The sequence below is a fragment of the Conger conger genome, chromosome 17, assembly GCF_963514075.1.
Source record: "Conger conger chromosome 17, fConCon1.1, whole genome shotgun sequence".
In the NCBI taxonomy this organism is placed as follows: Eukaryota; Metazoa; Chordata; class Actinopteri; order Anguilliformes; family Congridae; genus Conger; species Conger conger.
Window position 1 is genome coordinate 20830122 of NC_083776.1, and position 14149 is coordinate 20844270.

Below are 14149 nucleotides of genomic sequence, written 5' to 3' on the forward strand. Positions count from 1 at the left end.
AAGGGTTCTTTGTCTGGGAGCTTTGGCACTTCGCACATGCCAAATAGAGGGTTCCCCAAAGAACTAAAAAGGGTTCCTCTATGGAATCAAAACCTTTTCAGAACCCTTTTTTATAAGTGTACTCTTTAGCTAAAAATCAGCTCATTTTGGCAGCTTTCAACATTCAGTGACATTGTATTGTAACTCAGCGGGCTGAAATGTTGTTTTAAATAAACTAATCAAGTGGCAGTAACGGAAGCCTTATCTTATTCCTGCCATTGTGCTTTGTGGTTCTAGCTCCAGGCTCTGGGCAGCAGCAAGCCTTCTCCCTGTCACGTACCCACTGTATCTGACTGCAGTCTTCAGCTAAAGGCTGGATCCTCTGCTCCACTGACGAGGAGAGGGGTTCCTATGTTGTGTGTGGTGTGGTATGCTTAACCGTAGCATGCAGAGTGGTGTTTGGTGTCATAGAGACACCTGACAGGAAGTCTAGAGGCTGTGTATATAGTGACTGAGGAGGTGGTAGTTCAGGAGGTGAGGCACTGTTGTTGTTGCCTGGTGTGAAGTGGCTTCAGTGAACTATCTGTCTTTATAAGTGGACTATATTTTTCAGAAAAAGATGCCGTATAGCCGTCCCTGCTAAGCATGCAAATAATGTAATGCAGTTGAGAGCTCATTGGGGACCCATTTACCAGGAAGCCCCCACCCACGCACACACACTTCGAAGAATATGGAAACCACATGTTTTAGTCATCGTGACAAAAATAATTTGGCATAATTATATGATCATTAGTATGCTATTGCAGGCAGAAGAGCAGTGGCAATAGCCTTTTGACACCAGGCAAGCGCCACGCAGTGTGTATTCACCTGCGAACTGTAATGTCATTAATTTCAGAAATTACCTCACCATACCTAATCATATTTATTAGGCACGAAGGAGCAATATTTTGTGCGATGCTCAGAGAGCTCCCAGTGTCTTCAATGTGAGCACGAGCTCCTGGCTGTTCTGGATTTTTCTATGGGACATCTGAGGTCATAATGAAACGCAGCTACGTTTTTCAGCTCCTCTGTCACGTTCGTGTGATTTATAGTTCTTCATATGCACTTATGGCTGATATTGTGCATTTTTATTGTAATATGTTGGAAACATTTAGTTGAAATTTGGGAAAATGTGCAACAATACCTCTGGTTTTCATTTGTTCGTCTGTATGTTGATTGATGCTGATATGATATTGAGGACAGCAGCCAGAACTGCAGCAGCTGTACTGATGGTATTGACACTAAAGCGGTGATGATGAACTACAGAGGAGAGCACGCCATCATAGACTCTTCCAAGGCTCTGGGCTCGTTTATTCTCACTCCTTGCATGTCGTCCTTGCGTCCTTTCCTCGCTCATTAGCTCCATCCAATGGAGGACACGTGGAAGAGATGAGGCACGAGGACATAGGAATTGAGGCAACGTGTATTAGGCAAAAGCAGTTGAGCAGCTCAGTTAAGCGCAGTTTGAAGCTACGTCCATTACGGACGTGGCAGATGTTTAGAGGTGTATCCACAGGTTCCACGAAGGCCGCAGTTGTGGATCCTCACTGAAGTCTTCTCTGGGAGACTACCAAGGAGACAGGATCAATAAATGAGATCCTTCATTGGCAGAATGTAAACAGAGAGAAGAAGCTTTGTTTGCTTTGTTTAGACATTTAGACCGCTTTAACACTCAGTTGTATTAAGCAGAGCCCTTCATATGCTGCGGTATTGGTTCCACTAAGATAAGGGTCTGTCTGGTGGTGTGTATTGATTATGAGCAGATAGTAACTGAATGTGAATCATTTTCTTCCAAAAACTTCAGTCAGTTGCTTCAGTGGATGTTTGTTTTCAAGCACATTGGTTGGAGGTCATACAGAGCATTCCATGCTGGAGCCTTCACATCTGTCACGGTTAGTGCCCCTTTGCCACATTTTTAAACTCAACATTGTGGCACCATGACATTTGTAATGAGATAAGCCTGGGTGTATACTGTGTGTGTGTGTGTGTGTGTGTGTGTGTGTGTGTGTGTGTGTGTGTGTGTGTGTGTGTGTGTGTGTGTGTGTGTGTGTGTGTGTGTGTGTGTGTGTGTGTGTGTGTGTGTGTGTGTGTGAGGCATCTTAATGGAATGCTTCATAGGTTATTAACCTGCAGTTGGATAGGCCTGTTATCTGACTGTCCAATCGCTGATATCACGGCAGGGAATTCCTGATATGGTAAATGACCCCTCGGCCATGTAAACCTCTCACTAAAACAAATGCAACACATTTACCAACTGTCAGAGCGATGGCTGATAATTGAAACAAACTCTGCGCGTCTGCATTCCAGAGAATTCAGTCCCTGGGAATGCAGAGTTTAGACCGGCTGTTGGAAATGCTGGGATAAAGCTGCACCTGTTATACTATGACCATTGTTTGTGTTTTACGAAGTTTACCTAATTATTTGAGAAAATGTAATTGTATTTTTCATAATACAGTTTGAAAATTGGTGGCAACATATTTCAATATGACATGTAAGAGTCTAAACACGTATGATCTGTGGTACCCACCACCTTATTGTTATTGCTTTTTCTTGCTCAGCAGTTACTAGCATTGTATCCGGATGCATTACAGATGGATCAGTTCTGAAGCAGAGTGATCCAACTACAACGCAGTCCTTCTTTTTCTATTCTTTTCCTCCTCTTCCTCTTCTTCTTCTTCATCTTCATCATCTCCTCTTCATCGATACGTACTGCTGACCCATTGCTCATGAATGTCATTTATTCCAGTGCGGTAGCTTGCACCATTTGTTTAGCCCATGACGTGTGTTCATTTTCCACTGTGAAAGAATCAATTTGTCTGCTGGCACTGAAGTCGTCCTGACACTGGGACATTTTAACCAATGTTGGCCAAACACGCTCAGTGTGTTCTGTGATAGGCGGACCAGCACAGCTCTGTTATCTGAGTGTTCCCAGAATTTCAAATAATAAAAGCCTGGGCAGCCTGTGGGCTGTAGATAATGTCAGCCTGTTACTCTTCATTCTGCAAAGGGTAGCGAGGATAACGTGTATAATTCCAAAATAGATTAAAAAAAAAGTGTTCTAAGGCTGCTGGTTTATATTTTTTCTGGTGAAAAATGTTTTTTTTTCTTCTGCTCTGTTCCTGGTGAATAGAGAGAACTAATGCAGCTAATAGAAACAAATATTTAATATTTTGTATCTTTATATCTTAGATTAAATTAGTCCCTCTGCCCTAATAGGATCATGATCCTGATAAGGCTGTTTATCTATCACTCAAGTCTACTGCACAGCATAGCAAGCGACTCTCCTGTTCCTATCTCAGAAAGATGGGTAAACTGGGTATTTCTTGAAGTTAGGCATAGCGCAAAAAAAAGGAACAAATCAACTGAACTCCAAAAAGAAAAGATCAACAAAGAAAATAAAAAAACAACAACAACAAAAACAAAAAAAAAGAAACACCACCTTCATGCATTGTCGATGAAGATTCAGATTGGATAGTTGAGTTTGTTGCATTGAGCTATTCCAGGAGCAAAGTTGATGCATAGGTTTCAGGTTAAAAGGTATGCGTTTAGTCACAGTCTCATGAAAAGGTAGACAAAAAGTGCAGTCTGAAGACAATCTCACCACTGTAGTGAATACTGCGTGGGATAAGTGAATGCAGAGGTCTTGGCCATTTTGTATCAGCCAGGAGACTAAAAAACATTCCGTTTGGTATTTTATGGTGTATTTTCACCAATAGCCCCAAGGTGGAGAGTGTTTCTGATGTAATGTTCCTTCCAATACTTGGTGTATTTCTAAAGATACCCGTCTTAGTAACAATAGTTATTTGGGAGACAGGAAGGCTACAGTAAACTTATTAACCAGTGACCGCAATCTGCTCTAATTAATCGTAATGTACTAAACATTTGTTTACATTCCACCCTTCCAATTTGTCTGCAGAGTCTATAAGCTGCTCTTTGATTTGGAACTTGATTTAGCCCATTAAATGAGAACCAGCATTTCACTTTTAATTTGTACCATGTGTCCCTGATCCGCTCGGCATAAAAAAGTCAAACAAAAGCATGGTCTTGGTTACAACTTTCCAACGTGTGCTGCTATCATTTGACAATCATTAAACCATTTCTCATGTTTTGTGAATAGTTCTTATGAATATATGCCATATGGCTTATGCCATATGAGACATAAAAAGATGTACTGCATATAGGCTCTGCATCTTGTATACAACAAATGACATGTGAAGGCTCATATGGTTTTCAGTATGCACAGAAACAAGCATACACACATCGCCTCTGTACTCAACTCCTGTTCTGTGAAGACGGGAGCTAAGTTGACACCCAAACGTCCTGTGCTCATTGCCCCGTTGTGCTACATTCCTCTGGGGTTCTCTGTGGATGGGAGTATGCACGCGGGAGGCTAGCACAAACTGCTCAAGGCTAGCACCAGTTCTAAGCAGGAGAAGGTGTTTAGTTTTACAGGGAAACCTCACCTGGGGGATGCTGTGACACTGCATCAGAGATGTAGCTTCCTTCATCCCCATCTCTTGTGGAGCTCGCAGGACAGCGTGTTTGCGTGACACAGCAGACCTGGGTCAAATACTTAATTGTTTTGGATTCAAAAACCTTTCTGCGCTCAATTAATCTTGCCTGGCACAATTGAGTCAACCAAGAGGATGAGAAGGTGGGCTTTGTACTTTTTGAGAGTGTTTCATTATGTTCCAATACACCAGACAAGCTCAGTAAAGCATAGCAAAGTATGCCGGCAATGTACAGCTGGTCGACTGATTATGTGATTATGTGTTTGCCTGTATTTTATTTCAGTGTTCACTGTCTCGAATGGAAAACAGACAAACAGATGCAAATAAAGAGAGGTGTTTTTAACACCTCATGTCACACATGTTGCATAAGAAACCAAGTGAATAAGCTGAAACCATAGTTCTTGTCGAATAAATGGATGTGAATTACACATTTGCAGTGTACTTCTCGTCAGGTACAATATTAATATCTTCCCCAATGTTGCTGGCATTGGATCTTTTTTCCTCTTGTTCGAGAATCAAGAGAAAGTCCATTTTAAGCCTGGAGGTTGTTCAGAAGCTAAGAGGCATGTACAAACGAGGGAAGACAGGCGTGAAGAGGCCAGCGGATTACACGGTCAGCGTGGTACCGAGGTACGGCTGGACCGGCCCCTTTATCTTGGGGTTCCTCACATGACCGAGATCGAGTGTTCAAGCCCTGAGGTTTGTTTGCTGGAATAGTGGGAGCGGCAGATTATCGCTTTGTCGCAACCGCAGGCCTGCTTTGTACTCTGTGCCACTCTTGGCCTGGCCTGGGTCCGATGATGTCATCTCAGAGATCAATGTGAACGTAATATGGGGTGTGACATATCAGGTGGATCGCCATGGTGATGTGCTTTGTAGAAACACCTTGTTGTTTGGTCAGGTGGGTAGGAGAGAGAGGAGTGCTCATCACATTTGAGATATTAATACTATCAAAGGTACACTGATGAGTTATTTTTCATTTGGAATGGGGGCATTTTTGACTTGAGAGTTTCATGAGTATTCGAACACTAGGAAAGTGTTAAATAAAATTGGGTCACTGAGAAAACGTACCATAATATTTTTTAATATCGAGTAGCACTCATCCTCCTGCCTTGAAAAATAGTTGAAGAAACATGGTTTTCGAACCCAAAAGGAGAAATCTACCTTCCAGTCTTTTCTACGTACAGCCCTATATCTGCAGTAATAAAAAAGTTGTTAATAAGCATTGACACTTTTTGATTTTGCTTTAAACAGCATTTTAACTTAAGCAAATATTTGGCAGTCACATATGCCAAAAAATACTTGCCTGTCAGATTTTTCTTTCACGTATGCATTCCCAGTGGTAACTTTCCCTGCCATAACTGTGTCCATTGTCATGGTTTGATGAAGGGGAACTATTTTATTCACCCAAGCACAGAGGATGAGGTAACAGTAAGAGGCAGAATTACACACAATAATTTGTGTATTATTTGCTCAAATGTCCATGTAATTTGTATTATGTTGGTAAAACTAAACGAGAGTTCAAAACAAGAATTGGTGAGTAAATGCTCTATACATAACAATGATGATAAATCATCTGTGGCTAGACATTTGAACAATTACAAACAGAATTTAAATATATGAAAATACATGGGCCATGAAGGTATAAGGTTGCAGTAAAAAGCTTCTCCCTCCTTCAGGGAGATACATTAATGGCAAAAGGACTACATGAGGAGCTGACATTGGCTTGTTTTATCTTGAGTCTTGCTTCTCTGCAGTTTCTTGTATGTGACTGACCCGTTATGTACCAGGTAGTCTAACCTGCTGGACCAGGTGGATGTTCTCTGAGACACCTGCATTTTGTCTGTTGCTTTTGGCGTGCTTTTGGCGTGCTTTTGGCGTTGCCCACAGCAACTTTTACTTCCTGATGGTGCCATCCGTTGCCTCATTCATCATGCAGGCCTTATAATAACTAGTTTTACCATTAACACATTTGTGTTTGAGGGGGTTGATTAATTTTTGGCTGAACCCCAATGACTGTTGGATAAGGGAGTCACCCTGAGTAAATACAACAAAGATAGAGGTATGGTAGATTAAAGGCTGGTCTGAACTTGCATTTTTATACCTAAAACCAAGCCAAGGCATAGTTATGAGCCCAAAAGATTACTCCAACAGATTGAGTTGAGAAGACAGAATTTTAATGATATGGGACTATGTAGTATGCTTCGCATCAGCTTAGGGCATGTCAACACTTGGGCAGTGTTTCTGTGTGCTGTAGGTGCCAGATTGGGGGAAAGGTACTCCACTGTGCCTGTGCAGGATACATAGATCCAGCCCGGGCACATCCTTCTCCAGTTCTCCAGAAAGGGAGCGTTAAAATGTCAAAGCATGCCAGGCAGGTTTCGTGTGAATACTTTTTGCTGCAGGGCACCTATCTGTTAACGGTTGAAAATACCACTGTAAGAAATTTACAACATATGTAATGGTTGCAAACTTGCCAAGAAGAGGATGCAAGTGCACATTGTCCCCAATGATGGTGAGAAATCCATAAATAACCCAAGGATCACAGTTTAAGAATTGCAGAGATTGGTTTCATCTTGAACTATAGAATGGCACCTCCATACCAACTAACTGGAATGGTGGCAAGAAGACAGCCCTTACTGAGCACAATAAACAAAAGCATCTGGAGTTTGCCATCCAAGGAAGATGAAGAAAGTGCTATGGTCAGATGAGACAAAACTGAACGTTTTGGGCATACACACCATCGACATGTTTGGCTGCAAAATAGGAATTCATACAAGGAGAAGCATCTCATACTGTCAAATATGGAGGTGGGTCATTGATGTCATGGAGATGTTTTGCTGCCAGTGATCCAGGGGCACTATTTAAGATCAGTGGCACAATTAATTCAACAAAGTACTGCTAGGAAGCTGAGACTTGGTCATAGGTACTGACTCCAAACATACATAAACATCCACACAGAAATTGTTACATGTAAACAACATGTAACCTTTGCTGCAATGGTCAACTCAGTCTCCAGACTTAGAAAACCGGAGGATATCAATGATTCTGAAAAGTTCCCTCCAAAGATGTGTTCTGTAAACATATAACAAATTATTGGAAAATACATTGCTGCCATCTTTGCCAGTGGTGGTTTCACAAAGTATTAATGGGTGCCAATAATACTGAGACCTTTTTTGTGGGAAATACCATTTTTGATTCCAAGCTTGCAGTATTATTGTGCATATTTATCAATAGACCGATAATTCTGGAGCCCACTGTATTAATGGCACAAAAGCCATGGTGACCTTCAGGGTAAGCACCTTTCTGATATGTCTTGTTCCTATTATGATAAATATGATGGGAAGGTTCAAGTATACAATAACATTGTCAAACTGTCATGGTTGGCCTCCCATTCATGAATGAACTTGTTGAGTACAGACTCTGCTTTCTGGCACTCTGTGCTTATTTGAGCTTGTATTACAGCAGATGAAGCACTCTCAGGGACACATAAATTATTCACTCAACAGTGGTTTTAAGGCTTTGCACCACAAGTTTTTCATTGGTCTGGTGACTTATATCGCCATTGCAAAACAGTAATTTTGTGGTCTGTTAAAGGGGTAGTTCACCCAAAAATTAAATACTAATATTTTATGTACTATCTAGCCATCCTGATAGTTTTGCTGAGATGTGACTAATTTTCTAGATTTGACAAAGTTTTTTAGATGCAGTTCACTGTGATGTAACGGATCTCTACGGACCCTTCATTTTCTGTTAATCGATGCGGCAAGAATAAAAAATAAAAAAAAGTTTATGATAGCTAGCCATCTATTCCATTTGCTGCAAAACTGGAGCTTCACTATTCTAGCAAAACTAGCGCAGTGTTGATTTTCTGCTGTAAAGTATTTTCTATTTTGAGTTCTATTAAACAACTCTATTTTCCCGGCTTCAAAAGATTTGAGCTATGATGAGGATTGTTTGTAAACTTGGAACTGTTCCTTCCGGCTGTTTGGCTTCTTGCCAGTTTACACATTTACATTTTATATGCAGTTGATAGCACAAATGTAGGTTACACATCACTCTAGTTCTGTAACAAACCGCAAGACTTTCACTTTTGTTTTGACCCAGGTTCAGAGTCAGAGACAGAATCTCATGAACTAATGTTTACAGAGTTGCACCATAAAACAAGGCAATGTTCAAAATCCAGATAAACTCGTCACAGGCAAATCCAGGCAGTCAAAACAAGAGGGTAGATTGAAGTACATGAATCCAGTGAACAAGGCAATGCTGAAAAATCCTGGTAGATAAATCATCTATGCAAGTCACAGCTCAGACTGCTACTCACAGTGCAACAAGACCTAGCAAATGAGAAACTGAGAACTAAGAAGCCAAAGGAGTATATATACAGGCAAAGCTAATGAGAAACAACTCAAGTTAATTAACTAAACAAGCAGGAAGCACCATATAAGGAAACAGGAAAATCTAAATAAGGAACATGGAAGAGTCCATTGGTGTTCAGGTGAGGGGGGGCGCTGAGGCGTGGGCGTGAGTGTGACAAGTTGAACTGTACCCATGTTGTTCTTGGTCCAGTACCAGCTCAGGTCATGAGTTTGAAAACTATTGTGGGAAGCAGGAGATATGATAACAAATTGTCAATACAATATTACATCTTTCTGCCATCTCTGCAGGCATTTTCCAACTGTTGTGACACATCACATCATTTAAACCAGGCGTGAAGATTTTATAGCTTCCTTGGAAGTACTTTTGAAAAGTGCAGCTTTATTGAGCAATAGTCTCTAAAACATTTGGATGATTTTTTCTTTTGGTTTGTGATTCCATGGCTGTCTAGCATAGGCCATATTGTAAAAAACAAGCCTTATTTATTGAAAGTTATTTATTGTACTGTAAAGTTTATTGTAATAATAAATATTTTTTGTCTGCAATAAATAAGTTAATATGTAAAAAAAGGACAGCAGAAAATCTATTGATTTAAAAAAAAAAAAAAAAAACATTATTGTATAGTATAACTCAACTAAACTGTGGTTTCACAAGTCATGTGGTAAAAACGTGTAGTCATGTAGTTTTGACTGCTTCCATGTTGTGTCATGCTTAGGTACAGTATTGGGACAAGACATTTCCCCAGGGAAAATAGCCCTGCCCAGTTTTAGTATTAGTTTTCACTGGAAGAACTTTGATGAACTTATTCTAGGGAGTGGCCTTTGATGTTATTGTTTATTGTCTTCATAGATTCCTGCATATAGTAGGCATTTTATTACCATGATCATATGGTATATTTCACTGTAACTATGAATCATCTTTATCTAGTGAATGTTGTTCTGACTGAGGCTTTGGAATACATGAAGGATAAATTAATGACTGCTGTCCGTGTGTTTTTCTCTGCAGAGAGACATGGGTGATGTGCAGCTTGTTACCAAGACCAGCCTGACCCTATCCCAGGGGCCCCTCTCCAGCGAGCCCCCCGCGTTCGCCCTCCCTCCCCGCAACGTGCGTGTGAGCCTGGGGGGCGTGGCCAGACTGGACGGGAAGGTACGAGTGACCACTCAGACGCATTTCCTCTTCCTCTTCCTCTGCAGTGAATGGCTACAGCAGCTGTCACTCTGCAGGCACAGTGTGAATTCTTCATCTTTCAGTATATGTTAGCTGAGACTGTCACAGATGCACGTGATTCCATCGGCATTAGTCACCGTCCATGCCGACCAACAGTTAGGCGAAGCGTCAAGGTTGCAGAACTGTGCAACTGGGCAATTTAATTTTTCTGCCGTCTGTGTCTGTGTGCACACTGTGTGAGTTAGGTGCTAGCCTGAGAACTTGATTTGTAACTGAAACTTCAAACCCGTTCAAAGTTTCAAGCAAATGTTAGTTTTCGCTTGTCTGCCTGAAACAAGACCTAAGATCTGACCAAAATGGCCACCAGCAACATGTACCCTATTTAGAGTTTTATTAAATGAGCCTAATGATGTCCATAGCCCACAGGTATTGTGGGTAATATTCCCCGAATGTTGTAATGGCCAGCATGTTCCGCTTCCCTCCTGACACATAGCAATTATCTTCTTTAAGTCAAACCACATGTCATCTCCAGAATACAAGGCATCATATCCCTGCACTTTCAGTTGGATCAGGTCCAAAATACCAGAACACCGCTTCGACTTGTCTGTACACCACTGACTGTGACATTGCTCCGAAAGGAGCAGATTCGATTTCATAAATTTCTGAAGTGCAAAATTATTTGAGTTCAAACCAAACCGAACTGCGTTTTCTTTTTTCCAAAGACACGCTCCCAAACATCGGCAGCTGCGTTTAATGACAAAACTGTTTATGTCGGATCGCGTCCAGACGATGTAAAGACTTCGCAGTTGGCCTGTGCTTGTCTGCTCACCGAGGGGCCGCGGCAATCTGGTTACCCGCGAACCGACGTGGCCTCATGGCGGGTGTAACGCGGAGGAAATTGAAATAATAGATGGTGAGGCTAACCTGCTGCGGTTGTCTGGAGCCTGAGGAACTGCAGCGGGAGTGTGTTTAGAGTGCCGGGATGGGGGAGAGAACTGGGCTGGCTTTGTCTCCAGACAGGCACCCTGTCAGAGCCCATTGAAGCCTGGCCACGGACTCTAAACTCCAACAGCCCAAAGACATGTGCTGGAAGCAAAGTTTAAAAGAGCCCAGCTTGGGAAAATAATTTGGGGGGGGGGAGGGGTGAGGTTGACAAAGTTTGGTTATCGTATTCAAATTTGAATACGATATTTAATTAATGTTTTTGAAGGACTGTTGCAGTGTATGGTTTTAGTCGCCTTTTTTGTTGCTGCATTAAGCATTTCAGTTTTTGAATATGTCAAAAACTGCGCAATGAGGATCAGATTAAATGTTTGACTGTGGAATGTGAGGTTGTGATTGATTTACGCATCATGCATTTTGCTTAATTCTGCACGATTTGTGTGCATGAAGCAAAAGGCACATCACTGATCTTAGCAAGGTCCATTTTTATTTAGGGAAGCTTAAGATTAAAACATTTAGTCAGGCATCAATGTAGGTTTGAAATAGCGTCTCAAACAAAATGCTTCACTTTGACTTGTGTGGGATCTCACAGTAGGGTGTTTGTTTGGAAACAGGTCTGTGCACTTGGTCCCATTGGCCTATAATTACTGGGAATCTGATTATCATGCCAACAAACAGCCCATTGTGCTGTCATCACATCTCAAGTGGGATGGTGTGGAAATTTGTCTTACTGACTTACTGACACCTGTGCTCAACCCTGTGATTTGAAAAAGTGTGAATCAGGAAATGCCCTGTAAAGTTACTCAGTATAGGAGTACTCAGTATTACTCGTAGGCGGCCTGTAGCGTAGCGGTTAAGGTACATGACTGGGACTCACAAGGTCGGTGGTTCGATCCCCGGTGTAGCCACAATAAAATCTGCACAGCCGTTGGGCCCTTGAACAAGGCCCTTAACCCTGCATTGCTCCAGGGGAGGATTGTCTCCTGCTAGTCAACTGTACGTCACTCTGGATAAGAGCATCTGCCAAATGCCAATAATGTAATGTAATGGATAATAGTACTCAATGTACCAATGTTAGTAGAAAACTGTGGGATGCCAGACTTGTGACCAGACAGGTTGTTAAAATCCTGGAGAATATGCTTTTCTGCACCCCATTGCAAAGGCGGCTTTGGATTCCAATGTGCTTGATTGTAGACAAAGCAGAAATGTAGATGGCACCAGGCCAGGTATGTAATGTGGTTAACTGAGAGAAAAGGGGGGTTTTGCTGTGCATATTTATTCTGTAATGCTGATGACTGTGTCAGCTGCTATTAAAGGAATACCTTCTTCAATGAAATGAAAGTAACAGAGAATTGGCCCTCTATCTGAAGTAGAACTGGTATTAAAGTAACAAATGAAACTTTTTGTATGAAACTGTGGTGCTCAATAATTTGTTTTACTCCTTTACTCCTCCTGGACAATAGGTCTAATATTATTCATTTTTTGGCAGATTAACACTATACATAAATGTAGTGTTATTTATGTTTCAAAGGCAGACATCTGTGCCTCCTCAGTGACATTCTTGCTCTGTGCATCGACCCAACAATAACATTACCACCAGCTCCATGTTTTACTTTCTGGCTGTTATCACAATGTGCTAAGGTCTGGAGCTTTAATATTTGCAGTCGTGGATAAACAGTCATTCCTCCCATTATAGCTGGACTTGAGTGACTTTTGAGTTTGTACCTCGCTGAATTTAAATCAGAACTGCACACAAACACGGTGGCACTGAGTAATGTGACCAGTTTTCAGGTTGTGTCATCTATACAGTATACTGTTTATGTGTAATGATAAAGCGTTGAGCTGTTTGCATCACACACCATAAGCAAATTTGTAGCCAAACAGAAAAAAGCTAGACATCCAAACAGTTGCAGCAATATAAGCAAGTGTTCAGCCTAACCCTTTCAGTGCTGGATTGTACAGTAAAATACAGCCTGATTCAGCTGAGATATGTACAGTAAAATACAGCCTGATTCAGCTGAGATATGTGCAAGCAGTGTGATGTACAACTCACTATTTTCACAGGGCTAAAAATACCTACAGTACAACATGTGATTTTCAGCTTCCATTGGTGCTGAAAAATTCAGATGGTCCTGCTTTTGGTTGGATGATTCCTTGGACCTTTATCCTAGAATAAAGATCCTCAGCTGTCCATTCAGGATTTAAGGCTGGTCGGTTGAGACTGTAACAGTTGGAAAATGTAATGTTCATGGAGACATCCTTGTATTTGAAATTGAAATATACCTTTAAATTTACCGTGAAGCTGGATGAAAGACACTACATTGAACCTGGTATTTTTGGTTAGTCTGGGTGTTCAGTGAGGTCATGCTCGCCTCTGACACCCTCAAAACATACTTTAAATATATTTCTATATCTGCATGTGCAGCCTGATTTAAGTAAAATTCAATAGACTGATTCAGCTCACTACTGTTGCTGCATGCTATATGGGCAGGGGAAACAAAAACACAGAAGCCATGTCTTATCTGTGAGATCGTTGTTGATACTTCGTCGGTAGGTATTGCCTTCCTCAATGGAATTGGGCAAAAACTCTTTCCCATCATTCAATGTTCAGCTTATACATTTTATGCCTAGCATGTCTTCCTGAGGTTTGTATGTGACTACATCATTTAAAGGTTTTTAAAAAACTGCTCCATTTAAAGTGATAATAATATGCTTTGTCATTGACTTAAAAAATTAAAAATGATGTATTTGATTTTAGCAAGGGTAATGTCTTATATAAGCTTTTGATAAAAAATAAAATACTTACCAATATACAGTATATCTAGCCAAGTTCCAAGTGTTTAAGGGAGATTTAAGGGACATGTATGTTCTTAATTTAAATGATAAAAGGCCTGTTGATGTTTGAAAATCGTGTTCGGTGACATACCTTGCTGGGACGCAAGGTCATAACTTCCATCCCCAAAGCAAGACCAGCTCTCGTGGAGCGCGATTATCTGCCCAAAATCACATTAGGTGGATTTTCCATTGACTACTGTCCAAGCGCCTTCCAAGGCCATTCTGTTTTGCTCAGAACAGAGTGGGAGTACTCAAACATATGTCTTCACATTTCAGGAATGCATGCAGCCAATGTC

The 14149-nt window shown here is 41.2% G+C and overlaps 1 protein-coding gene across 1 annotated transcript in view; it reads left to right on the plus strand.

Moving 5' to 3' along the window:
* mylka (myosin, light chain kinase a) overlaps window positions 1-14149 on the plus strand; it is a 65286-nt gene that overhangs the window by 3170 nt on the left and 47967 nt on the right. Inside the window, exon 2 of the mRNA XM_061227209.1 lies at window positions 9912-10055. Within this exon, the coding sequence (XP_061083193.1) occupies window positions 9918-10055 (138 nt within the window). The 5' untranslated portion in view covers window positions 9912-9917. The remainder of the gene's footprint in view (window positions 1-9911; window positions 10056-14149) is intronic.